This window comes from Osmerus eperlanus, chromosome 21 (genome assembly GCF_963692335.1).
Source record: "Osmerus eperlanus chromosome 21, fOsmEpe2.1, whole genome shotgun sequence".
Classification (NCBI taxonomy): Eukaryota; Metazoa; Chordata; class Actinopteri; order Osmeriformes; family Osmeridae; genus Osmerus; species Osmerus eperlanus.
In genome coordinates, this window is record NC_085038.1 from 5,704,051 (window position 1) to 5,731,001 (window position 26,951).

Here is a 26,951-nt window from a genome sequence, read left to right on the forward strand (position 1 = left end):
ATTAGATTTAAGCAATCAGCTTGATTGCCATATGAGGTACATAAACACTCTGCCTGTGTGTGTGTGTGTGTATGCATGGGTGTGCATGCGTGTGTGTATGTATATGTGTGTGTGGGAGAGAGAGTGTGAGCTTGTAGCTGTGAGGTAATGAATGCGTAAGACGCTGTGAGGAATGGGGGTTAGAGGGAGACATCATTAATTAGCCTGTGCAGGTGAAGCTCAAGCTGTGCCAACTGCCTCATTCCCATTTTTCTGGGCGCCTCCGCCCTTCCCTCGCTGCTCTCATCAGCAGGAGAATCAATAGAGTGCTATCCTGTGGAATAAGCAATGGAAACACAGTCCTCTCTGCACCACGGTTAATGATTGAGAGTCTCCGAATGTGAGCTGTTCCTATCAAATAGGAATGCCGTAATGGGAGACTGTGTGTGCTGTCATTAAAAACAGTGTTGTTGGAAAGAACGAGGGGGGATTTTGATTGACATGTGAATAGTGTTTAACTTCACGTCTCACTTGGTGTAAGCCAAACCTCCTGTAATGCATTTACTAACAGATTAGAGACTAATTTCAAAATAACATTTTTGCTGATTGCCGCTCTGAGAAAATATATGCCACTCTATGTAGAACAAATTGTCTGTAAGCCTGGTTCAAGACAGGCAGTTTTTTAGGCCAGTGGAATTATAAATTCCTCTCTATAAAGACACCTGATTAAAGGTGCCTTTTAGAACAGATGGTTCTGTCTGACCTGAAAAGAGAAGTATTTGAAGACGATTCCTGAAGGAACAAAGAAAGCGTTTTTTTTAGGGAGAGACAGAGCGAGAAAGAGTGCAGCAAAAGTCAAGAAAATTCTCTGTCATTGTTTCAGGGTATCTCTGGTGTCTGTAAAGCCATCATGTCTTTCCAGTCTCTTGTGTCAAACTTTAAAATTGGCAGCTCCTACTGTCAATTGAAAAACTGCATGACATGTTCTCTAAGGCTATTGGTTGTGGACAGGTTCATGTTCTGGACAGAATGGGGCCAGAGTCCTTGTATCGGGAGGGCTCATCTGGATGGCTCAGACCAGGAAGTGCTGGTGAACTCTGGGATAGCCTGGCCCAATGGGATCTCTGTGGACTACAAGGTGTGCTCTCCTCAGCTCTTCGCAGTCGGTGTGCTTATACAGCACTTTGAATCCCACCCCACATATTTGGATCCCCCACTGATTTTAAAGAGGCATTACACTCCCACCTCTGTGTTATCTCTTGATAATGACATGGCCCAGGTTGATAGAGCTGACCTGCTTCACCCATGTTTATTTTCAAATTGCATTCTAGGAAAATAAATTATACTGGTGCGATGGGCGTACCGGCAAGATAGAGAGGATCAACCTTGAGAGCGGCGAGAGCCGAGAGATTGTACTGTCAGACGGCAGGGCGGATGTGTTCTCACTGGCAGTCTTTGGAGCTTACATCTACTGGTCTGACAGGTAATTTATTTTTCCATAAATGTTACAGTCACCAAATGGGCCATGGAAACCAGCTGCTCTCCCCAGCAACCCCCTCCCTCCCCTCCTTCCCCGCACCCCACCGGCCCTCCCCACCCCCCTTGTAGGATTAGCCACCTCCCCACGCAAGGTCACGGCACCAATCGGAGCAAAGCTCCGTCATTTGCACCGCAAAGACAGACACCTTTCCCGCTTAAATCGTACATACGTCAATGTCATGGCAAGGATAGGTCCCTTCACCTTCTGCTAGCCCAGCTGTCGGACGCAATTTAATGAGTTCTTCCATTATAAATAGCGGAGGGCAATTGATTAGCTGGTGTCAAACTTGTTGTGTTTCGCACTGTCTTCCTGTTGTGTGACAGGGCCCTCGCCAACGGCTCCATCCGCCGATGCGCCAAGAAAAACGCAACGGAAGTGGTGACCCTAAGAAGCGGTCTAGGGGTCAACTTGAAGGATGTGAAGGTCTTTAATCGAGACAGGGAGAAAGGTTGTAAAACATTTTTTTTTCTGTGTTAGTCACTTGAGAAGAATACAAAGCCTTTCCTTTAAAAAACAAGTAAATGGTAACTAATAAAAATCCGGTATATTGCAGCCTCTTGCATTACCCTCAGTAAAGATTGATTGTCCACTAATGTAACCTTTTCAATGGAGTCTGGTATTTTAGGATAAAAATTGTATTTCAAAGGGAGAGCTCATAACAGTGTATCTGATGTATTCCCGCTTTTCCCGCCGACAGGAACCAACCCTTGCGGCAGAGACAATGGCAGATGCCAGCAGCTGTGCTTCCACCAGGGCGGTGGTAGGAGGACCTGCGCCTGCGCCCACGGGCACCTGGCTGTGGACGGCCTCAACTGTCTCAAACACGACGGATACTTGCTCTACTCGGAAAGAACCGCCCTCAGGAGCGTCCACCTGTCAGACGAGAGCGACCTGAACTCCCCCGTCAGGCCCTATGAGGACCCGGCTCACTTTAGCAATATCATCGCCCTGGCCTTCCACTTCCGACAGGACTCGACAGGGACTAACCGAATATTCTACAGCGACGTCCATTTTGGGAATATACAGGTGGTCAACGACGACTGGTCTGGGCGACAGGTGGTTGTTGAGAGTAAGTCAATCGCTTTATTCTGACGTTGGTTTTTACTGCAGCCGTAGAGAGGGTGTACCGACCTATTGGGTATGACGATTTTATGCCTGTAGTCCTGTTTTTTACCTTTGTTACATGTTGTATGGCTTTGAATTTACATGAAAAGGAAATACTGTACCCTTCCCCAGCTGGCCTGAGGAGCTTTCATAAAGATGGCAGGCTCTCATGGCCTTGTGTCTGCATCACTTTTCCCAGTGTTGCCTTCATTGACATCAGGGCCCTCTGATGAGCCGGTGGAGCTGCTTAGACCAAAGATGTTAACATTCTCCTCCGATATGAAAGGTCTACCTTGATGAGAACTAATAAAGATTCACTTTATTTAAAGTGTGAAATCGGAGGAATCCCACCTAATCTCATCAGGCCTCACAGAGCCGATGTGGACATTTAGACGAAGACTCCAGACTCTTTTGTATGCAGTCTGACACAGACTTTGATCTTTCCTTCGCGTTGCCTTCACCTTACGTAATTCAGAGCTGTGTGAAGTCGTTGCTAGAATATCAGGACAGTATCTAAACCGTCCATCCAGTGAGGTGTACGGATTGTAATGTTTTGAACTCAGTGTGGTTGAGTGTCTTTCAGTTATTGATGTGTGCTGTACAACCTATTGAAAACATTTAGTCAAACATTGGAGGAAACTTGCCGGGATCAGTCCAGGGTCGGTTTAGTATTTCAATTTCCAAGTTTGTAAGTGGCTTGAGTTGTATGGGTGATCTGCATACATCAGTGTGAATGTATGGTCAGCCTAAGGCCAAAGAAGAAGTTGAAGGCTGGGGGTTGTAGTTTGTATTGACAGCTCTTTGTGTCAGTAGGGGAAGATCTATCTTTGTTAACCGCAGTGAAAGGTGATGAATAATGCACAGGAAATGATCAGAAATCCACTCTTCTCCTCCTCCAATCATTTTCCACCACACCATACAGCACCACCACGATAAAAGATACATCCTGTAAAAGACATGTTCCAGAACACAACACAAATACTTTCCTGCCCTCGAGAAATAGAGGTCTTCCTTCTGTATTATGTGTTCACCGTGCCTGGTAGCTGCGATGAGGTAAATACAGATTGTTCCTTGACTGAGCGGCAAAATAAGAACAAAGTGCTTCTGATCCTTGATCCTATGGTGTACTGTACCATTTTACCATCTCTTAGGAAAAAATGCTAAATGGAACACAAAATGAAATCTTCCGTGAGGCCTACCTTCAAATCTGCCTTGTTCTGTATTACTCAGCTTAACTGGATTGGTTTCTTTCTCTTTCTTTAATAAACATCAGATGAGGGAGAGAGGGCACATTCAAGATGAGATTCTTAATGAATCTTACTATACCAGAGCCTCTATGAGCAGAGACAGAGATAAACATTTTGATCTCAACGCGTCAATCATCAGAGACAAACAATGAACCATAATGGGTTCATTTGACAAAATCTTGCAATAATTATCCAGAATGTTACTGTTAATCCTCAACTCAAGACTTGGATGAGCATTGTTCCAATGGCAGGCAAATCTTTCCCACCTTTAAGTCGGAAATAAAATATGTCAGGAAGTGAGCACACCTGCTATCGTATGTCAAATTGATATATTGTTTTATTAGAGGACCACTGAACCCAGCCAGTCCCCTGCAGAGGGTTTAAAGGTATAGTCGTTTCTCTCCCTAATTTGCTCAGACAGCAGATCCTTGTCACTTACTGTTCTGTAGCTTCTGTGTGCAAGGCTCCATGCTGACTTGGCTCAGATGCTGTACGTTTGACCGGAAAGGAATGGAGGAGAAGATCTATCAAACTGACTGAGGGAGGGGTGGTTATGAATTAATGCGTGTCTTAAGCTTGAGCGTGCATGTAACAAAGATCCAGCATGTACGGCTTTGTCGGCACTTACTAAGACACGTCTGTCATGTACAATTGTCTTGTACACTCTTGTAGAAACTTTGTGTCTTTTTTTCCGTGCCAGGTTATAAACCGGAATTGTGGCTCGCTCACAGTAGTTAGTCTGAAACTCGTCGGTACAATTTGACTTCTGACTGTGTCTAATACCTCTCATGTTCCATTGAAATCCAGTTAATTTAGTTTAACTGCTCCTCCCTAGATGTGGGCTCGGTGGAAGGCCTTGCCTACCATAGAGCCAGGGACTCGATTTACTGGACAAGCTCCACCAGCTCCACCATCAACAGGCACAGCCTAGACCAGAGACAGCCCGGGGCTTTCCTCAGAGAGGCTGTTGTCACCATGGCAGAGGAGGACCAACCCCACGCCTTGGTTTTGGAGGAGTGCCAGAAGTAGGTGTTGTTGTTTTCACCCCCCATTACTGTACATTCTCTGGGGCCTAGTTGTTCTCATTATGCGCGGATAACAGGAACTTTCAGTGTGTTGTGATGGATGTGTAAAAGCTGCAGTCTCTACTGGTGGGACATATATATATATATATATATAAAAAAGCTTCAGCATCTTAGATCACACGTTTTGACTTTTAACACATGCTGAGTTCTCTGCTCTATAGCACACTGGGTAAGAAGCTGACTGAATGATCACAGGAAAAGTATTTCTTCACACTGCTTTAGAGTAGACCTACTGATCCCTGAAAACAAAAATGGCAGCATAAAAAAAAACGCAGTACTGTTTTTGAAATAAGTATATTTTATTGTTTATACGAATGTTTACTTTATTGTAATTCCAATTTCTGTTCATAGAAATGTATTTTGTGAAATTGGAAGTGTTGAGTGTTCACATAATAGTGAAATAACTCCTGAGCGCCTGCAGTCTTAGACAGAGGACAGGATTCAGACCTCTTTATTTGTACCCATAGTTAGATTTGGTTTGGGTTAGGGAAAGTTTAACAACATAGAAACCAAGTACAATCACATTTTCTGTAAGCTTTTTCCCATCCCAACGATGCAGGTCTTTCACACACATAAGCCCTTGATTAAGACATTTTTTAAATGTAACGTCCCAGGTTTGTGTGTCTGTGTGTGCCAGTTCTAACTGTGTCATCAATGCCGGGACATTTCTCTGCAGTGGTCAAAATTGAATTGTGTCATTATGTCCTCGATTTTCCAGTCTGATGTTCTGGACTAACTGGAATGAGCACCACCCCAGCGTTATGAGGGCTACGCTGGTGGGCAACAACATTCAGAGGATCGTCAGTACGGACGTTCTCACACCCAATGGCCTCACCGTCGACCACAAGGCGGAGAAACTCTACTTCTCTGACGGAACCCTGGGGAAGATTGAAAGATGTGAATATGACGGCTCTGAAAGACATGTGAGTAGCTAGGATTAGACTTCAAAGTTATGTCACCATTTCTTTCTGTTTTCATTATTCTCACCTAGTGCCGATGAAAGGTGTCTCACTCGGTTTTGATTATTGTTCATTGCAGCGAGAAAAGGAGTTGCTTTGTCTGAAAACTAAGACTTTGAAGCCGTTTAGCTGTCTTTGGAGTAGCCAAACTTGTTCTTGCTCCACAGCACTTTGACTACTCTCAAATAGTCAAATTGACTTTGAGCACGCTGGCTCTTGGTTCCTCTTAGTACTTAAAATATGTCAAATTGAGCAACCTTTAAGTGCCACCCTGTACAAGGACTGCTTGTGCCATCATGGCCATGCATCATCATGAATGTGGCCACTTAAGGAAACTGCCTTTTAAATGTGATGTTTTGACAGCTTAAATGTTCAAATGCTGCCATAGAGGCTGGCAAGGCTTAACGTTGGTTGTGATGGAGGTCTTTGATGCACTGCACTACAGTATTTCACAGTGTAGTGTCCTGGAACGACGGATGTGTCAATCACAAAGCCCACGATCTGGCAAGCCCAGCCTGGACACCTGGAACTAAGCCCTGGGTGCGCTATGTGGACGGTCAGGGACATGCTCCTCTTGGCATACAATATTTACCGTATGGATTTATGATGGATTCATGATGCAAAGCTCCAGCTGTCTGCCAGTCCTTCACATGTCAACACCATTACAATTCATGATGTTTAACCCCCTCTGGTTGTTTTGTTCACCATTAAAGCTATTCTGAACATGTCTCTATTAATGCACGTTGGTAATTTCTCTCTGTAGTTCAGTGTCTTCCACAGTAGTTCACACTCACATGTCCCCCTAACCCTAATTTAGGAGAAATAAGCACTCAAAGTGAAATGAAAAAAAGGTGATTTTCTGGGAGTACCTACCAATTCAGTAGAGTAGTGCCTAGGTCATTATATTTGTCGCTCACAATATTCTTAGTGGTCTTCATCTTTCCATCACTGCTGGTTTTACCTTAGTTTTCTCTCAGTCTTCAGACTGTAATGACAGGGATCCTCATTTAATGGGTCGTTAGAAAGCCTGGAGCGCTGGAGAAATCCTGCACAATCTGAAAGAATTGAGCCTCTCATCCACAGTATGATAAAGCAGGCAAGGAGTCGGCGTCTTGGGATGAAAGTCCACGAGTACTTTACCTGGACATAAACATGTTTACAGCACAAAGGTCAGACGCCACACGGCCATCGGAAACAAAACAAAGAATAAGACTCCACAAACAAGTCAGAGACAGCTCAGCTTATATAGCCATCCTAACGAGTTTAACACAAAACAGGTGCGTCTTATTCCAGTGACGCAGAGCGGCGCTGAGATACCGTGCGATCCGTGACAAAGTCTGAATGTAATTACATTGCATTGTTTTCCCTGCTTGTTTTCAACTGTTTAGCTGTTTGGTATTTGGTACATCTCACAGTACTTGGTACACCTCTCCCTATATTCAATAGTTTGAATGTATTTAACGACAATCATCTTTACAGTTTGCTGGTTCATGCTATACTTTAGCAGCATATATGGCACTCGTCTCACAAATGGAACTCGTGATTTGTTACTGCAGTGTTGTTATTGTATAGTGCTGTAGAATAGTATCATATAGTGTTGTCGTCATGGAGTGTTGTAGTATAGTATGTTGTATGTAGTGTTGCTATGTTTTACTGTATAGTGTTTTACTGTGTTTAATTGTTTTGTTTGATACAAATGTGTTTTACCCCCATGTACAGCCCTGTGTGTTTTGTATCGGTAACCTGTTAATTTTTACTGTTAATTTTGATTTATTTTGATCTTGTACCTTTAACGATACAATATCCCCTTGGGATTAATAAAGTACCTACTTGCCTATCTACTTACCTACCATTTACACTACTTGGTCTGTGAAAGTAATTTATCATCTCCTGGTGCAACGGAAGACCATCTTTCCTCAAACACTGAGGCTTTTCTCTGTATATGGACACATAGGAACTGTAATTGATAGTGCTTCAGCCTCTTGGCTTTGAGGCATTTGTATCCATTATGCCCACACCACAGGGGGCTTATGTTAAACAGTCGCTTCCTCTTTCCCTTCTGTTTGCAGATTATCCTGCAGTCAGGGCCAGGGACCTTTTTTGGACTGGCAATTTACGGGAACTTGATCTTTTGGTCGGACTGGGTCAGAAGGGCTGTGGTACGTGCAGATAAATACACAGGGGGCAACATCAGAGTTCTGCGAGCTGACATCCCACACCAGCCAATGGGGATCATCGTGGTCGCAAAGGACACAGACAGTTGTGAGTGACTGTAAACTACAATATTCGATGACATTTGAAAGTTTTGCACAGCAATACACTTTTTCAAAACTAGAGCCGCTGTTAATCATTGCACAACCTTGTTCGCTTCCATTTGTTGAAGGTTCCTGTGGCCTAGGTTACCATGAATAGAATTTCTCTTTCAATAGCTCATTTGAAATACTTTTCTTTGAGTGCTCACAATGCAACTCAAGTGTGCTGGGAAGAATAAAGGCCAGGTCCAGTAATGCAGGCAGCCCCTCGATACTTGACCCGTCCTGTGGCATGGCCAGTGCACTCATGTAAATCCTCATAATTTGCATCACAGCACCCTCCCAGTCCATGTGCGTGTTGGCAGGGCCGTAGGCACCGAGGCTATGATTCACAGATTTCCTCCTCATGCCACCGGCTGTGCCAAGCACAGTTCAAACAAGGGTCCGCAGGGAAGGATGCCCTTTGCCTCCGTAACACAGGCGTCCTTAAAATGTTAGCAGACTTTTTGGAGGCTTAATCACTCTGGCAGTCACTTCAAAATCTTGGGTTGATAAATTGGGCAACCCATTTTGTATGCTTTTTTTCCTCCAATTTAATGGAGACCCTTAAAGCATATTTCCTCCATAACTCTGTATGTGCCTTGTCCTTATTATGTGCATGCAGTAGTAGAAAACATCCTCTCATCAGGATGTTGGCTGTTTTTCCAGGTGAGCTGTCTCCTTGTCGAGTACTGAATGGGGGATGTCACGACCTGTGCCTTCTCACCCCTCAAGGCACAGTGAACTGCAGTTGCAGAGGGCAGCGTGTGTTACAGGAGGACAACAGATGTGTATGTAAGTCTACTGTTTTTTACTTCCTCCACCCACTCGACAGCCAATCATTAAGGTCTAATGACTCCGCTTTGAACCCGACATCCAGTCTTACTCATAAGACCACTGGGAGTGAAGTCAGGATATTTAGCTAACTGGTGGATTTAGTTTGGGCGCAGTAGACTCTGGGAATGTTCTGGACTATAGATATCAATTTGCATATGACAGTTTAAGCCCACAGAAATTATCTATGGTATTTCATTCAATGGCACAAAGTGTAAAACATTTTTAGCTGTGTATGGATTTCCCATTGTCCACAGAGAAGCAGAGAATACAAGCAGCGATGTCTGTTAAATTCTGCAAGGTGAAACTATGGGCAAGGACAATGAGAAACATTTCAGAGTGATGTGGGAATTAGTATGACTCAAACATTTTTAGTTTATCTGAGGATTTTTTTAAAGAATTGCTATACAAAAGCAGTCTCAAAACACTAAAAAAGCTGTCTGAAATGAAGCCTTCAAAACAACGTGTGCCCCATTTCTCATTTTGCAGCTAAGACCTCTTTGTGCAACATCCACACTGAGTTTGAATGTGGAAATGGCGAGTGCATTGACTATCTCTTCACGTGTGATGGAATAGCTCACTGCAAAGACAAGTCAGATGAGAAAATGCAGTATTGTGGTAAGCACCCCATTGATCCTACTGTCTTAGCGGCTTCCTCCAATGCATATCCTTTTTCCTCTAGCAAAATCTCCCGGGACCTTTGTGGAATGACTAATAGACTCCCTTCATCAAATTTCACAACACACAATATGTGTTATCTGTTAAATTACTACTTTGTCAAATTTCTGTTGGATAATTTTGCTTTTTCTTTGTCTGCTCCTTCAGATAACAGAAATTGCAGACAAGGCTTCAGGAGTTGTTTTAACAGGCGCTGTGTGGCCAACGCATTGGTTTGTGATGGAGTCGATGACTGTGGTGACAACTCAGATGAGGTGTACTGTAAAAGTGAGAAAAAAACGACTGCAATGCAGCACAGAACATAATACAGCAATATGTGCTATCTACCTGTCCTTTTGTTTTTACCTGAAGAATAAGAAATTCTATCTTATTTCCTCTAACCAACAGTCTATTCTCACCTTTAGATGCAACATGTGGTGCTTCGGAATGGCGTTGCCAAGACTGGACTTGCATTCCGGCCTCGTCCAGATGCAATCAGGTCATCGACTGCGCCGACGTCTCGGATGAAAAGAACTGCAGTAAGATAAGCCTTTTTGTCAAGGCCCTCCAATGTAATACTCATATCTCCTGGCGCTGTAGTCGTGATATTAATGTGGGGGACGTTACTGTTTTCCCAGATAACCTGGACTGTTCAGATTACTTTCAGCTCGGGGTGAAAGACGCTGAGTTTATCAGCTGCAACTCCACATCGCTCTGCATCCACCCGTCCTGGATATGTGATGGAGCCAACGATTGTGGGGATTATTCCGATGAAGCTCTCTGCCGAGGTGACAAGCTCTTGTTCTCTACTGTAGATCTGCACATACTCTGGATGCATTGAATCATGAGGGGATTAAGCTCCAGTGGTATTGAAGTGGACTGAATGTGTTTACAGTTTAGTCGAGAGTATTTGATCCGTATATGTGGTACAGAATAGTAAAAAGTATCTGATCTGACACACCTTTATTATACTCCTTCTCATTGATAAAAAAAAGAGAAGCTTGAGTAATGCTCCGTGAATAACCGTTGTATCTTGATCCTGTCCAGCCTCCCTAAGACACGGGTGTCCTGATGGGTATTTTGCGTGCCCCAGTGGGAACTGCATCTCCAGTGTGTGGCTCTGTGATGGCCAGAGTGACTGTGAAGATGGAGCAGATGAATTACAGTGCGGTACGTAAGCCCTGCTGCCCACTAAGGAATCACATTTCAGATATTTGGATACGTAAGTTGTTATGCATGACTATTTAGAATAAACATTGCTTGTAGAGTACTAAAACAAAAGCATAATTTATTATTACCGTTATAATCATACATGCACATTTGATACAGAAGCAGAGCATTTCACCATTTCCATGACGACGATGAACTTTATAGAGAAGCCATCAGGCTTTAGGTTTCAAGGAAAGGTAGCTTCATTCTACAACTACAGTAGGATTGTGTGGAAGTGTGTCCAGTGTGAAAGAGCTACTTCAGGCTGATGTACTTGGACGGTTTATCCCCTGCTGTCTCTCGGGTCAATATTCCGGAGAGCTGTTGTCAGATAAGAGGATGGGCCGGCTATGGGAAGGTGGTCTGGAAATCAAACAGTGCAGCTTCAGGATGCCTCTCCTCTCTCCTGCCGAGCCAAATCTTTACTCCCCTACTTGATCCTGTGGAGGATCCGCTTCAAAGCCCTTTAATGTCTCATAAAGAATCATAACTGGAGCCCAAAATCCTCCCGGGCAGGTACCTAAGCAGTGCTCTTTGACCCCACATTCCAAGTTAATGTGCATTCCTTTGCTGAGTTGCGTTTGGAAAGCGTCCCAGTGCCCAGGTGGACACACAGTGATTCCCAGGCACTGCACCCCTGTACGCATGTGTTGACCTTGGCCTCGGCTGTTGTAAATGGGAGCTTGTTGGCGGCAGGAGAAAAAGGCAGCAACGTGCCACAGTGAAATCGATGGGATAAACAAATAAGCAAATAAACAAAACGGACAATGCGCCCTAGGATGTGCTTGCGCAGGCTGGAATATTTCGCCTCTTTTTGCACTCTTTTGTACAGGGGTTGATTTACAAGGCGAGTGCCACTTTGAAAGTGCCAAATGAATGTCCCAACAGTACACCACAGAACCCATTTTAAAAATGACAGTGATATTTTCCCATAAGTTCCACATGCATGGGAACAAATGGGAACATGTAATGCTACCTTTTAGTAGGAGATTTATGCAGTCCTGGGTTTTGCAATGGGCCCATGCCATTTCTCTTTTTTCCACGACACATGGAAGCAAAGGAGAACGGCTTCCTGTTTTTGACAGAACAACGCTCTGTTAAGAACCCTAATTCTATTTGTCAGTTCTCTGTTACTTTAGACTCTCCGTGTTTATGGAACCAGTTTGCGTGCTCCGTGAACAAGTGCGTCGACAAACAATGGCTCTGCGACGGAGAGGACGACTGCGGCGATGCCTCGGACGAGAGCCAAGAGATGTGTGGTTCGTGTTTGAATTGGCTTCAGCATTGCATGGCTTCAGTATGCAGTCCCATGGTTACATTTTAGGGATGCGCGTATTCCTTCTGGGAATATTAAGCTCTGCTTGATGACCAAGCATTCCCTCAAAATGACAGGGTTGGTGACCTACGAATGTGAGTGGGCTTGGGTGTCCTATTTTCTGAGTGTTCCACTGCTCCGGTCACTGTGTGTCTGTGCGTCCCCAGGCTCGGTGACCTGTGGGCCGGGCCTGTTCAGTTGCCCCGCCTCCTACGCTTGCGTGCCTCAGAACTGGCTGTGTGACGGGGAGAGGGACTGCCCCGACGGCAGTGACGAACACTCTGCTGCCGGCTGTGGTGAGACTCACTCTTGTACCGTACTGTTCGTAGATGAGCCATCCCCTTGACCTCACCCTCTACGCACTCACGCACTGTGCACACAGCTCAAACGTTTAGTACACGTGACATCCAGACTGAACCAACAACGTCTTTATAGTACCTCATCATGGAAGAATGGTCCTTGATTGACATCTACAGAGGATAACCCTGTTGTGACCCTCTTCTATCAGCCCTCAACAGTACTTGCATCAAGGGGATGTTCAGATGCCACAATCAGAGGTGCATCGGACAGAGATTTGTTTGTGACCATGATGACGACTGTGGCGACAACTCCGATGAGTCACCCGAGTGTGGTCCGTAACTTATTGACTTCCCTTCATCCCATATGTAGCTATTGCAGTGTTGGACACCGTTGTTTTGGATTGTATTGGATTTAGAAAAGTCAATGATTTCTGATGACGCAAAAACACACTGTAATTTTTCACCCTTTCTTCACATGCTTGTGTGTGTACCTATCTATTATGTGTGTGTGTGTGCGTGCGTGTCCTCACAGAGTACCGCTCCTGTGGACTAGGGGAGTTCCGCTGTGCAGATGGGCGTTGTTTGCCGAGTGCCCAGTGGGAATGTGATGGTTCACCCGACTGTCTGGATCACTCTGACGAACTGCCACACAACCCAAAGTGCTCAGCTGCAGGCAAGCCTTTTATGTGGGAGCAGCCGCTTGATGGATATAGCTGAGTCTAGCCTCCCATATGGGATGGGCACAAGCACCTGTTCTATTCTTCACCATGACTCTTTGCCTAGTTTTATAAAAGCTTAAATGACTTTGGAATTCACGTTGTTTGCACAAAGATGTGGCAAGGAATAATGATATGGAGTATCATGACACCCAGTTTGTGACACCTTTTTTAAACTCTGTAAGTTGTCTCTGTTCATGACGTGAACATGGCTTGATTACCATCGATGCCCTTTGCCTCAGTAGAAAGCCTGTGCAATGGTTCCGTCTTCATGTGTGCCAACGGCCGCTGTGTCCCCCTGGCCGGCTTGTGTGACCAGAGAGACGACTGTGGGGACGGGTCAGATGAGCGGAGCTGCCACGTTGACGAATGTCTCAACCGCCATGTTAGTGGTTGCTCTCAGGACTGTCAGGACCTGCCTGTTGGCTACAAGGTAGGACCCCATTAGCCCTAAAGCACTCTATAACCCCTAGCCCCCTAGTTTTAATATTCAGCATCCACCCCCTTCCCACTAAGCTGTTAAAACAAACTCATGAAAGCCCAAAGCCCAGCAAAGGTCCTGGCATTGAAATTTCAGCAGCTCTCCTTTGTAAAACGTTCAAGACAAAATTAGACAGAGACACGGTTATTACATTCCTCAATTTATGACAGGCGTAAGGACTTTTTCAAACTGTTTATTTGATTTGTGGATATTATATCCGTGAAATGTGCGACTTGTTCTTTCTGTTCTTTAAGCCTGAGGCCCTATGGAGAACATTAGGTGAATCACAATAGGAGATTGTCTCTTTTCTTCTTGTCTGTCAGAATCGACATGAAGACTGAAGAGAAACAAAAAGCCATAGAATCACTTCAAAACGTGTGAAGAACTGGCTTGTGCCTCCAAAAGCTACAGGGATGTGTAGAATAGGATATAATTTGGAGATGTCAGGACCAGCTAGAAGCTTTGATATAGATCTCATCATCAGTATGGTTTTATAGTCCGAGCATGGCCTCGTCCAACAGCCCCACCTATCAGCTTCCTGTTGATTGCTTCAGTGCCTTAGTCTATAAAAGACGTTGTTCTTGAAACAACGGGCCTCTACGTGCTTGTTTGTCCCCTCCACATCCAGTGCAAGTGTTGGCCCGGTTTCCGACTGAAGGACGACGGAAAAACCTGCGTCGACGTTGACGAGTGTTCGTCCGACTTCCCCTGTAGCCAGCAATGCATCAACACCTACGGTTCCTACAAGTGCCTGTGCACAGACGGATACGAGGCCCCAGCGAAGAATCACAACAGCTGCAAGTCTCTCTCAGGTGGATATCCAGAGCAACCTCTACGACTACAACTTCCCCCCCCCCCCCAGCCACATCCATCTGATTGTCTCTATCTATCTATCTATCTATCTATCTATATATCTCTGTTTCTCTCTAAGTTTCCGTCACTCAAGCCTTCCACCTCCTGCCAGTTATTTCTTAGGGACTCGCAGTCATAGAAGAATGATGTCATTGTCAGGATGTGGGTGCATGATCGCTTGAAAGGGCCGAGATCCGTACTGAGGACCTGAAGTGTTCTTGTTACTGGCATATGCTCCAAATGGGGGTCTGTGGGGAGGAGAGCCGTGTTTGACAATGACTGACACCTCCCCAGTCTCTGATGGGGCTGAGCAGAGAGGGGGAAAGAGAGACAGAGACAGCGGAGCTATTAAAAGTAATGAGTCGGGGTATAATCGCCGGGAGCAGTATTTTTTGAGTCACCTCTGCATAATAGTACATGCCTCTGTGGATCTCTGGGTAATAATTGCAGTCACCAGGTGGTGTTCTGTGAGGTCCTCACCTCCTAACAGTCCCCTGCTTCTTTCATGTTTCGCAGCTGAAGAGCCTTTCCTCGTTCTTGCGGACCACCACGAGATTCGGAAAATAAGCACAGACGGGTCCAATTATACTCTGTTAAAACAGGTAATGTAATACGATGACAGTGTATGGAAATATTTTCTTTGTGCATGTTAGTGTGTTTGTTAAATGTGGGTTGAAGGCAGCGTATTAAGACGTCCAGAGCGCAGGGCGATGATCTGCTCAAAGCACATTAAACCCTAACTCAACACTCACACACTTAATAAGTTATGGGAATAGTATTGGAGCATTTTGTGGTTCTGGTTGCGTAAGGGGGTTTGAAAACATATGCCTGCCTGCCTGCCTGCCTGTCTGTCTGTCTGTTTGCCTGTCTGTCTGACTGACTGACTGATTGAGTCCCAGTGCCATCTCACACATAGTCCAATTTGTGATATTACATTAGCGGGCCTCAAGCCAGGCCTGAGATTAAGATGGACACCAGCAGGAAGCAGGTACAGTCATCATGCCTCCATTATTTGTAGACCAAGGAGCTCATGCTGTGAGGCACTGCTCATCTCAGAGATAATAATACAATTTGCTGTACCATGCTGTCTGGCGGATATCTTCATATCCTGGGTCTGAAATGATTCCAAAACACATGATTCCAAACACTCCAAAACACCAAAACATTATCTGGGTTATGGGGCAAAGCAATGAGCAACCCCCCCCCCCCCCCCGCCCCCCCCCCCAAAGAGATAACTTTGATTAGCTTCAACAAAATCCATCCCCAAGAGATTTGTGTTGAGGATTACATGATGCATACTGTTTAATGATGGAGATGCTTTCCGTCCGTAGGGTCTGAGTAACATCATAGCGCTAGACTTTGACTACAGAAAGGAGCTGATCTACTGGATTGACTCGAGCACACCTAGCCAACGGAGAATAAACCGAATGCGCCTGAATGGGAGTGACCTTAAGGTACAGCCAGTTTCAAGTGTGTCCTCTATACATATGAAAAAAGTGGGCTTTTGCTAGAGGCAATGTTTTGGCTCTTGCTAGAAGGACATACTCAATCAATGGGCTCCAACTACTAAATTCCCCCTCCAAAGTAAATCTCCTTCTGTAAGTCTGTCTGTCTATCTTCCTTTTTCTCTCTCTAACTTTCCATGTCTTTTGTTATCTCTCTCTTTCCTCTTCTCTCTGTCTCTCTTACTCAATCTTCCTTTTTCTCTCTCTTTGTCACTCCCTCTTCTCTGTCTCAGTCTCTCTCTCACACACACAAACACTCTCTCTCTCTCCCTTTCTCAATCTCTCTCTCCCCTTCTCTCTGCTGGGTAAGATTCCACTGCCTAGAAAATGACAAGGCTTAGATGAAATACTATAAATCTGTAATTAAACACACTGGGTGTGTAGCTTTGTAAATGTGACAAACTCCCAAACTGAAGGTTGAATTGAAACACACATAAAATAAGGATATTTTCCTCTGCATTATGGTGCTCTAATGCCTTCCATTTGAGGGTAATGAGGTATGGCATAAAAAAAGAGAGGTGCACAACTGTATTAGAATGTGTGAATGAGGACCACTGCATTGCAGGTAACTTGGGTTGAGGCGTGAGAGGGGAAGGTAACCATGGTTTCCCATTAGGGCTGAAGAGGTGTGGAAGATCAACTATAACAAGGGGTCCCCCCCACGAGTTCTTGTTAATCCTGACCATCGGTAATAACAAATAAAAAAAAGGATTCTTCCTTTGATTCCCCTGTTGGATTTGTGCTTCAGGGCTTAAACTAGAACATAGACCATTTCTGAGATGACATTAGACCAATGTCACAGCATGAATGAAGGAGACTTCAAAAGTCAGCATGTTTGCTCCCCCATGTGGTCATGTTGTAATGATGGTTTCAGGAATGTAGACACAGAGTATCAAAGGTTCACGTACTTTCACATACAGTCTGAAGCTCTGATACTATGTTTTATGTGCCACTTATCCACTTTCCCCCTTCATTCATGTAATAGTGATTCCCTGCCACGCCCATCCTATACTTGAACTCTCACAGTGTTATCATTCAACTCTATGTGGAGGGGGGAAAAAAAAGTCAGCATTTCCGTAATGGCAAAAATAAATAAAACCTTTCTTTCAATTCAGCCAGCTTATCTTCGATTCATCCACTCAGCTTCCTTACTTTACAGCCAGTCAAACAGAGACTTGTCTTTCAGACAGGGAAGATCAAAATAACTGCCATTTCTGTTGAGACAGGATATGTGAGTTTATTTTATGGTTAAAAGAGGTGCTTCGTCTCCATCTGGTGCAACCATTGTTTGAATCTACACAAGATGGCAAGGATTTTTGCAGAAAGAAAAATAAAGAGAAAAAAATCTGGAATTTCGGTGTATGTTTTTGATTCAAAGGGGCTTCATTTACATTATCGGTCTCGGTTGCTATGGTTACATCACAGTCCAAGTTGTGGACTTGAAATGTGGCTTCCTGTATTATTGAATAGCAATCTGTTTTCTCTCTGTGTGTTGATCAACCACATGTTTGTTATATTTAGAATATTCATGTCCTCATTTCTTGAACCCGGTAACCCTCAGATAGTCCACCGGACATCCATCCCCAGTGCCCTGGCAGTGGATTGGATTGGGAAGAACCTGTACTGGTGTGATGTCGAGAAGAAGACCTTGGAGGTGTCCAAGGCCAACGGCCTCTATCCCACCATCCTGGTCAGCAGTGGTCTGACCAGCCCCTCTGACCTGGCCCTGGACCCCAGTTCTGGGTACCTACCTCCTCCCTCTTCCTCGAACCCAGAAATCACAGGCTGCTCGTCACAGAACGGACACCGTATTGTGTTAGAAAATACACCTAAACATCATCTAAAACTGTACCAGAATATATGCTTATCAGCCTTCAGTACATCGGATCTGAAACAGATATGTTCGTATTGTTCTGAATTATTGACATCCGACTGTTATTCTGTGTGGTCGTCCAGCCATTCTACCACTGAAAGGGGAACACATTCCAATCAGTCACCGCAACAGTTATTACTGGACATAGTTCTGAAGGAGTGAAGGAATGAACCTGAAGTGTTTTTCCCTACCGTCGTAGATATGTGTTCTGGATCGATAACGGCGAGCAGCCACACATCGGCAGGATCGGCATGGATGGCACTGACAGGCTGGTGTTCAGCAGCACAGAAATGTCTAATCCCACCGCTCTAACTATCGACTACACTACCAAGCGGATTTACTGGGCTGACTCCAATCACCTACTGTTTTCAAATATGGAAGCTTCAAAAGCACACAAAGGTACAGGAAATAAGGATGTCATTATTTTTGCCCAATAACCCTAACGTGAGTTTATTGTAGACATTCTGTTCTAACAGATCATTATTGCACCCTCTCAAATAAAATAACACAATGAGCACATTCCAATAGGGAATGCAGTCATTATGCACAAATCGTCCGTTATAAAAAATCTAAAAAGTCTTTGAAGAACTCATTTATAGCCTGATTCTAGGGTGAGAGTGGTTCAACTTCTCCGGCACAAGGTTTGAATTAGCAGCGATGCTAATTGTGTGTGAGTGAGAACCAGCTCAGACAAACCTCTGACAAGTCCATCTTTCTCTTTACCAATGAAATAGCAACCCCACCAGTGACTTGTCTGACAGAACAGGCTATCACAGCCATTAATCAGGAGATCCTGAGCAAGGGTGCAATTGTCCGTTCGGGTGTGTGGCATGTGTGGCTTAGTGTGTGGGCGAGTGACATCATCTGCTGGCATTTTAGACTCCCTGATTAATACAATTTTCAATTGATTGCAGTGCCTGTTATAGACATCCGAGGAGTAGTGGGACTAGCTCTCTTTGAAGACTACATCTATTGGACTGACGAGAAGTCCAAGTCCCTTAGCCGTGCTCACAAAACCTCTGGGCTTCAGAGAGTGGAGCTCCTCGGATCCTGGCATGCCATCAGAAGCATCAAGGTGTACCATCCTCTCTGCCAGCCTGATGGTAATTGTCTGCCTGTGTTCATTTGTGTGTGTCTGCGTGTGTGTGTGTGTGTGTGTGTGTCTGCGCCTATGCGTGCGTTTGCTTTTGTGTGCGTGTGTCTCTGCACATGTGTGTATGTGCCTGCATGTGTCTGTGCGTCTGGGAGTGTTTGGCCACCTGTGTGTAGAGTAGGTGGATGGGGAAAGCATGGAATGGAAAGCGGTGTGTTTTGTCCCACTTGCAGTGCCCAAGCACCAGTGTCAGGTGACCAACGGTGGATGCAGCCACCTCTGCCTGCTGGCCCCAGGAGGAGGGTACAGTTGTGCCTGCCCCACCCACTTCTACCTGGCTGCCGACTCCAAGACCTGCCTGTCTAACTGCACCGCCAGTCAGGTCAGTGCGCCTTCTCCCTCATAGACAGGGCTCCTTCAGTCACTTCCTTCCAGTCACACGGTCTGTTCCTACTGGTATTTTATGTACACACCCTACACTACTAATGTGATTCATGTCATGGAACGGCCTTATGCGTGTGTCCTTGTTAATGGCTGTGTGGTGCAGTTTCGCTGCGGGACAGACGAGTGCATCCCCTTCTGGTGGAGGTGTGACACGGTGGACGACTGTGGCGACGGATCTGATGAGCCTCCAGACTGCCGTGAGTGTCCCCTCAGACACCACGTAGTGCGCGGCGCACACTGTGACCAGCTGGAGTTGCTGGAGTCTAAAGTGACAATCATTCCCATCCGAGCACGCGTACTGCACAGGTTCTGTTTCTCTTCCAGCGGAAAACCAATCAGCACTGTGTTAGAACCAGGCCAGGATGTATCTCCGCGGAGACACGAATGTTTATCTTTCTCATTATCTGATGGTTAGAAAGATATACATTTTTTCCTTCGGTTGTTTTTTAAGTGACTGAGGTGAAGGTGTGTGTGTGCGTGCGTGTTTGTATGTGTGTGTGGATTCTCATCCCCCAGCTGAGTTCCGTTGTCAACCAGGGAGGTTCCAGTGTGGCACGGGACTGTGCGCTCTCCCCCCCTTCATCTGCGATGGAGAGAACGACTGCGGGGACAACTCCGATGAAGACAACTGTGGTGAGGCTCGGAGCTCCTTCATTCAAACCACCAAGAATTTCATTACACACCATAGATTATTCTTAATTCTTCTCCAAGATTCTCCAAACCTAAAAATAATACAAGTTGTGTAGGAAAGTAAAGCCTTTTCTTTCTTTTTACCTTAGAGTCATACATCTGTCTACCAGGACAGTTCAAATGCAGGAAACAGAAGAAGTGCATCCCCCTGAACCTGCGCTGTAATGGTCAGGATGACTGCGGAGATGGAGAGGATGAAACAGACTGCCGTAAGACACCCAGATCTCACACTCTCTCTCACACTCCCATTTCTCTGGAAGGGTCTTGAAGAGGCGACTGACTGGGAGATAAATGGGTTGATAGCGGGGCATTTTTTTTATTGGCGAGTTTCAGCGAGTGAAAAATGACCCTGCAAAATGAGGGAGTATTCAAAAAGGCTTAGCTGTTAACACTGCTGACATTTCCTCTTGCGCTTCGAGAGAGTGAGAGAAAGAGAGGAAGTCTAGGCTGAGGGGAACAATACATCTTCCCCCCTCTTAAAAGGCAGAAATCTCTTTTCCTCAATGCCCTGAAGAAGCTATAGGGTTGTATTTCAACATATATCATTAAACCATCCCATCTAAACTACAGATTGAGTTAGCACCCTCCCTCCAGATTTGATCCCCTGTTCAAAACCATTAGAACCGTGATGGGCTTTGTTATGTGGGCCTTGCTATTGCTACCAAAAGCATCCCAGAGAAATGTAATTACAGGCTCAGTGCATAGGGTACAAGCACAAGGAGAGATGAGAGGACACAGAGTTTGTGCTTTTTACCAACATAGCATTTTTCTGTTACATCGACCTAGTTTAACTTCAGACCGCTGGAGTTCATTTGGATTCTCTGTCTCTTGACATTTAAAGATATATATATATATGGGTGTGTACGTGCGTGTGTGTGTGTGTGTGTGTGTGCTAAAGAGAGGGAAAAGATGATGGAGAAGGGGGAGGTGCAGCCCTGGGGATTTTCAAAGCACCTGTAATCTGACCTGCCATGTTGTCAGGACTTGTCTTACAAGTGACATCTTCTAAGACAACTTGGCTCGAGTCACTCCTCAACCCCCCCAGAGTCCATGTTAATCCCTGTTAGAGACAAGTACCGGGTTAATGATAGGCCTCTCCAAGAAGCTGCCTGTGCATCTTAATCCCTCTCTCTTCTGCCTCAACCCCTCCCTCTGCCTTTACCTCTGCCTCACCCCCTCCCTCTGCCTTTACCTCTGCCTCACCCCCTCCCTCTGCCTTTAACTCTGCCTTTCCCCCTCCCTCTGCCTTTGCCTTTACCTCTGCCTCTCTCTTTACCTCTACCCCTGCCCTTCCCCTATCTCTACCTCTACCTCTTACTCTAAACCTTCCTCTCCCCCTTCCCCTACCTATACCCCTGCCTCTACCCCCACCCCTGCCTCTCCCCTTCCTCTCCCCTGCCTCCCCCTAGTGCATGTGTCTGCTGCTGCTGTCAGATCCAACCTGGCTTATTGTAGAACCCTGGTGCCCTGGGGTGATTGGGGTGGGGGTGTTGAAGCTAGAGGAAGCGTACGGTAAACGCCCCAGCAGGGGGCTGAGCAGGGGAGGATGGCAGGGGCTGGAGCTGCCGCTGGGTCTGCTGCTGGAGGCTGAGCTTCCCAGGGCTGAGTCTCACCCAGGGTGGAGATTAGGGCCGACAGGAGGAGGGTAAGTCTGGGATGATCACGCTGGGAGGGCAGGTGTTACAGCTGGAGCTGGAAGTCACCATACTACAGAGAATGTTCTGGATCTGACTGTGGAGGAGTTGGAAGGGGGGGGGGAGCGATGGGGAAGGGGGGACGGCATAGTTAGGCCCAGTGACAGATATTTTCTCCCGTTTGTTGGTATTTTTTGAATCCTTGATATTGTCACAAATATTTGTATATTCTTTTTCCATATTTTCTGTCAGTTGCATTGACCTGTAATACAGACAGAGTTCTTCCAGTCCTGCTACTGCGGGAGGATATTGATTGCTTCTCCTTCTCTTTCAGCTTCACAGAAGCTTTTTCAGCTTCACTGAATCGCCACTGTACTTTCTGTAGTAATTCCATCTCAACACCTATTCTTCCTCAGCTGACAGCACATGCTCCTCGGACCAGTTTCAATGCAAGACTTCCATGCACTGCATCTCCAAGCTGTGGGTCTGCGACGAGGATCCTGACTGTACTGATGGCTCGGACGAGGCCAGCTGTGGTGAGTGACCCCATTTTTCACCCAGAGTTTCGTAGGCTGTTGCGCATGAGCCTTGAGATTTGTACAGGTTGGAAGGTGCATTATTGCATGTAAGTTCCAGTTGGATGCTTTATTTGCGTCACTGCACTAGTAAATACATTTTATGTAGCACTCATCACTCACACAACCAGAACATTGTCTAGTACAGTGGATACAAATAACAACTTGAGCTCAAGAGGATTCACACATATAATAATACATTCTGAAGATGAAATTGGATTATGACTGAACATCTAAAAATCCACATACCCACCAATAATACTATTCTATTATTCCACCTGATGTGTAATCCTATGTGATTTCATTTCCCTTAGATCACTTTCCTTCATTTTCACTCATCTTTCCCAGGAATACAGTTTCCAACATAGTGGTGGAAGTTCCTGAGTAATAAGCTTCGTTCGAATTAAGATTCTTCTAATGACACACTAAATCTGAATATAAGCACTCAAACATGACGCAGATTGTAAATGAATAATTCATTCTGTATTCATCTCCTGACAGCAGGATTAAAAGTCTTGACAGTGAGATGAGAGGAAATTGCCATGCCCATTTGTGTAGTGCTGGAGTCACCATGAGGAGATGACATTAGCTGGCTGTCATTGTAATAGGGGAACAGGGGAACGAGGGAAAGATATTATCCTCCTCTCCTCGATAGACTTTTCTTAATCCTCACTGTTACTTTACGTTTACAGAAGTCATGCACATATATATAGATAATACTCCATTCATCAGGACCATTAGGACCAGAATCAATGGCATTGCTTGATTTCTAGGTTTGCACTGGTTTGGTCTGTTGGTGTCATCCCTGCAGATGAGAAGACATGTGGACCTCATGAATTCAGATGTCAAAACAACAACTGCATCCCAGACCACTGGAGGTGTGACGGCCAGAGCGACTGTGGAGACCACTCTGACGAGGACGACTGCAGTGAGTTACCGGTGTAAAATGATCATTTTCAGCACGTAAATAAAACACTGTAGCCAGACATGGTGTGGGTTGGAACTGACAAGAAGCTCCTGGTTTCACTATGGAAGGAGAACACTATAGCTTCTTGAAAAGACTTGTTGCGGATAAAAGGAATACATTTGGTGCTGTTCACTATGGTGAGTGTCTCTGATGCTTAGTGCTGAGATGGGAAGCCAGGGCTTCAAACCTCTTTGTTCTCCCTGGTATGTCTCAGAGCCGGAAACATGCAAGTCCAAGGACTTTGTGTGCGCTAATGGAGAATGCGTCTCTGCTCGCTTCCGCTGCGATGGGGACAAAGACTGTGGTGATAACTCCGACGAGGTACGCACAAAACATCAAATAGGAACCATAACCATAGGAAAGGGTCGCAACTCTAAAGTTGCATGTTTTCTTTTCTTCTGTCCCCACAGAAAGGCTGCGAGACACACTCCTGTCCAGAAGACCAGTACCAATGTTTGAATCTGCTCTGCATCTCACACAAGTGGCTCTGTGATGGACAGGAAGACTGCAAGATGGGAGAAGATGAGAAGAACTGCCAGGAGCCTGGAATCAGCTATGGTTTGCCCATTTTCAGAATAGCAACTGGATATTCCTTATTTGTCTCGGGACTGAGGTCCATCAATCATATAATGATTGTATTTTGAGGACATGTGTGTAAGCTAGGTAGAAGCTATGTTAAATGAATACCTGTGAATGCAGTGAAAGGCACTCCAGGTTTGTGACACAAACAGACTCGACACCTGACACTTCTGTTTCTGTATGAAATGCATGCTGAAAATCTAATTTTGTCATGTAATGGAGAGGCGAGATTGCTTGGAGGCAGTTCAATGCTTAGCTGAGGCCTCAGTCATAACTACATGACGTTTTGCTCCATTTTCAAACAAGCGGTGTGACATTTGAAATGAACGAGTTCACAAGGGTCTTTTTTCATATCTGGACTTGAATATTTTAGCGAGTACTTTCTCGGTACGGTGCCGAAGGACAGCCAATGCTGCAAATGCTGTGTAGATGACTCAAATGCAGGGCAGCCATTCAGAGGCATCTAAAAGCTTTTGCCTTTCCCCCCTGTGAGGCAAGAGAATGAAAGGGCTCCAGACATCCTTCAGCTCCAGATGAGCTTACTGAAGTCTGAAGCACAATCTGTTTTGACCAGTGAAGTTACAAATATAGACACCATAAAATCCCATAAATTTCACATTTCAGTAATAGTTTTTCAACAATACCGTCGAGATAATCTAAAGATAGCCCTTCAACAACCAAACAATATCAGAAGACATAAAAACACATGTAACACTATGTTTTGCAGTGGCGTCCTCATGTTTGCAAAGCGAGTACGTCTGTGCCCGAGGAGGCTGTGTGGCAGCTAGCCGGAGATGCGATGGCCAGACCGACTGCTCTGACGGATCGGATGAGGTGAGTTCCGAGGAAGCTGGCCTCTGTCCGACGTCATAGAGCTCCTCAGCAGAGCCCCCCCCCCTCACACACACACACACCCACAAACACACACAAACACACATACACACAAATGTCTGACGCCTGTCGCCATCTTTTGTCCTGTTTTCACCGATTTTACTTTCTGTTCCATCATATTGTCTGTGATTGCACAGTTCATCTCAGATTAAACAATCTAAGTGTGCAAAAGCCATCCGGGAATATTAAATACCTCCATGGAATTGTTGTGACATTGACCTTATGGCTTTTCCCATCAGCTAGTAATGAAAAACATGCTCTTTGTTCAATGTCTGTAGAATGCTTCCAGATATCAGATTTTTAATGACTCCCATAAGCCATAGACCTTTATAAATGCAATTTCATTGGAACCAAAGTCCAGAGTCGTCTTTCTTAATTTAGTCAATGATTCAGCTCTCCTGAGGATAACACTCATGGGAAGGGTAGCTGGATCTTCAACATGATGGATAGACACTGCCCTTGCTGTGGCAAAGCAGTACTGCACAATGCACGCGTGTGTGTTTAGTAGCTGTCGTGGTTGTGCTGACAGGTGGACTGTGTGAGAGAGTGCACGGAGGAGGAGTTCCTGTGCCAGAACCGAGCCTACTGTATCCCCGCCCGCTGGCGCTGCGACGGCGTCTCCGACTGCGTGGACCACAGCGACGAGGCCAGCTGTGTGCAGGGTAGGCTCCCGCCCGTGTGTTCCTGTGGTGAAACAGTACGATGGAGTGTAATCAGAATGGGATTTATTCGCCATGAAAGTTTGCACAGGCAAGGAATTTGCTTTGGCAGGAAGGAGCATACAATAAACATATAGGGACCTAAAATTTAAATAAGTGGACTATCTATACTAAGGGTACATAAACTAGCAGTACTAAGTGGAATAAGAATTACATAAAATATACAATAAAATAAAATATAAGTTGCCGTAATTTACAATATAAAAATACAAAAATACAAATATCACAAAAAATAAAAATGTACAAGATACAATTTTGTAATGCAGTGCAAAAAGCAGTGTGTTTTAAGCAGGAAGTCATTAGAGTCAGTGTGGTCCCTTGGCCTTGTTGAAGAGGCCAACATCGGAAGGGAAGAAACTGTTTTTGTGGCGTGAGGTATTGGTCCTGATGGACCGCAGCCTTCTGCTGGAGGGGAGTGACTCAGTACGTGACAGGACGGGACCTTCCGCCCTATTCTAGGCCTCTCGAAGCCTTTGTTTTGTTCCTCCACCACCGTCGTTCATACAAAGTTGCCTGTCTCAACCTCCCCTCCCCGTATTTTACCTCTGTGCCCCTTTGAAATAGTTTCCCCATCGTAACAGCACCTTTGTGTATCCCACCTGTGCGTCGCAGCTGCCAGCGTGTATTATTCACGCATGTGTTTAGTTATTCATTTTCGCAGGTTGAAATCCACCCCTAGAGCTATGCTGTTTGTTGTGCTGGTTGCAAGGCTGCCGGAAAAGGCAGTGTTAATCAGTGAGAAAGAAAACCACATCTGCTTCTTTATGTTTGTGGCAAAATCATTGGATTCTTCCATTCTGTCAGACTTTGTTCGCCGTTTACTTTTGAGATGTCTGAACTTGTCATGATATGGTGTGTATCGAGTATTGGTCAGTAGATCAGCACCTCTCAGTAGATCAGCGTCTTATCTGAGTGCTTGCAGGGCCCCCCTACTGTCGCGCCGATGAGTTTATCTGCAACAACACGCTTTGCAAGCTGCACATCTGGGTGTGTGATGGAGAGGATGACTGTGGAGATGGCTCCGACGAAGACTCCAGCATGTGCGGTAGGAGAGGCGTTTTTTGGGACTCGTTCGCTCTCCCGAAAAGAGAGCGTCCGCCTTCGATTGATATTTCTGTCGATTGAAAGATGAAGGTTATACAGGATATCCACCCTTGTGCCCCTTGCCACCGTCTCTTCTTAATTCCGTCTCCAGGCAGAATGCCGTGTCCGCCGACGAGACCGTTTCGCTGCTGGAACGGCCGCGTGTGCCTGCGCCCCGAGCAGGTGTGCAACAACGTGGACGACTGCGGCGACCACTCAGACGAGGAGGACTGTGGTGAGCCAATCATCGCGCCGTATCAGACCGGTCCCTTCACAGATGCTATAGCACCGTGTAAACACCAGGGTTGTCAGCTATCTCTCTCTCTCTTC

At 45.5% G+C, this 26,951-nt stretch overlaps 1 protein-coding gene across 1 annotated transcript in view; it reads left to right on the forward strand.

The window, feature by feature from the left end:
- lrp1ba (low density lipoprotein receptor-related protein 1Ba) overlaps nt 1–26,951 on the forward strand; it is a 68,686-nt gene that overhangs the window by 30,000 nt on the left and 11,735 nt on the right. Inside the window, exons 37-72 of the mRNA XM_062447573.1 lie at nt 991–1,117; nt 1,311–1,462; nt 1,843–1,967; nt 2,217–2,588; nt 4,706–4,895; nt 5,674–5,878; nt 7,984–8,176; nt 8,875–9,000; nt 9,529–9,657; nt 9,865–9,984; nt 10,122–10,235; nt 10,335–10,484; nt 10,744–10,866; nt 12,045–12,164; nt 12,388–12,516; nt 12,729–12,851; nt 13,052–13,192; nt 13,481–13,668; nt 14,345–14,528; nt 15,085–15,170; nt 15,900–16,022; nt 17,635–17,816; nt 18,146–18,345; nt 18,861–19,049; nt 19,273–19,421; nt 19,587–19,680; nt 20,000–20,116; nt 20,263–20,382; nt 22,224–22,343; nt 23,194–23,310; nt 23,564–23,670; nt 23,760–23,907; nt 24,656–24,762; nt 25,349–25,481; nt 26,461–26,583; nt 26,734–26,872. Of these exons, the coding sequence (XP_062303557.1) occupies nt 991–1,117; nt 1,311–1,462; nt 1,843–1,967; nt 2,217–2,588; nt 4,706–4,895; nt 5,674–5,878; nt 7,984–8,176; nt 8,875–9,000; nt 9,529–9,657; nt 9,865–9,984; nt 10,122–10,235; nt 10,335–10,484; nt 10,744–10,866; nt 12,045–12,164; nt 12,388–12,516; nt 12,729–12,851; nt 13,052–13,192; nt 13,481–13,668; nt 14,345–14,528; nt 15,085–15,170; nt 15,900–16,022; nt 17,635–17,816; nt 18,146–18,345; nt 18,861–19,049; nt 19,273–19,421; nt 19,587–19,680; nt 20,000–20,116; nt 20,263–20,382; nt 22,224–22,343; nt 23,194–23,310; nt 23,564–23,670; nt 23,760–23,907; nt 24,656–24,762; nt 25,349–25,481; nt 26,461–26,583; nt 26,734–26,872 (5,265 nt within the window). The remainder of the gene's footprint in view (nt 1–990; nt 1,118–1,310; nt 1,463–1,842; nt 1,968–2,216; nt 2,589–4,705; nt 4,896–5,673; nt 5,879–7,983; nt 8,177–8,874; nt 9,001–9,528; nt 9,658–9,864; nt 9,985–10,121; nt 10,236–10,334; nt 10,485–10,743; nt 10,867–12,044; nt 12,165–12,387; nt 12,517–12,728; nt 12,852–13,051; nt 13,193–13,480; nt 13,669–14,344; nt 14,529–15,084; nt 15,171–15,899; nt 16,023–17,634; nt 17,817–18,145; nt 18,346–18,860; nt 19,050–19,272; nt 19,422–19,586; nt 19,681–19,999; nt 20,117–20,262; nt 20,383–22,223; nt 22,344–23,193; nt 23,311–23,563; nt 23,671–23,759; nt 23,908–24,655; nt 24,763–25,348; nt 25,482–26,460; nt 26,584–26,733; nt 26,873–26,951) is intronic.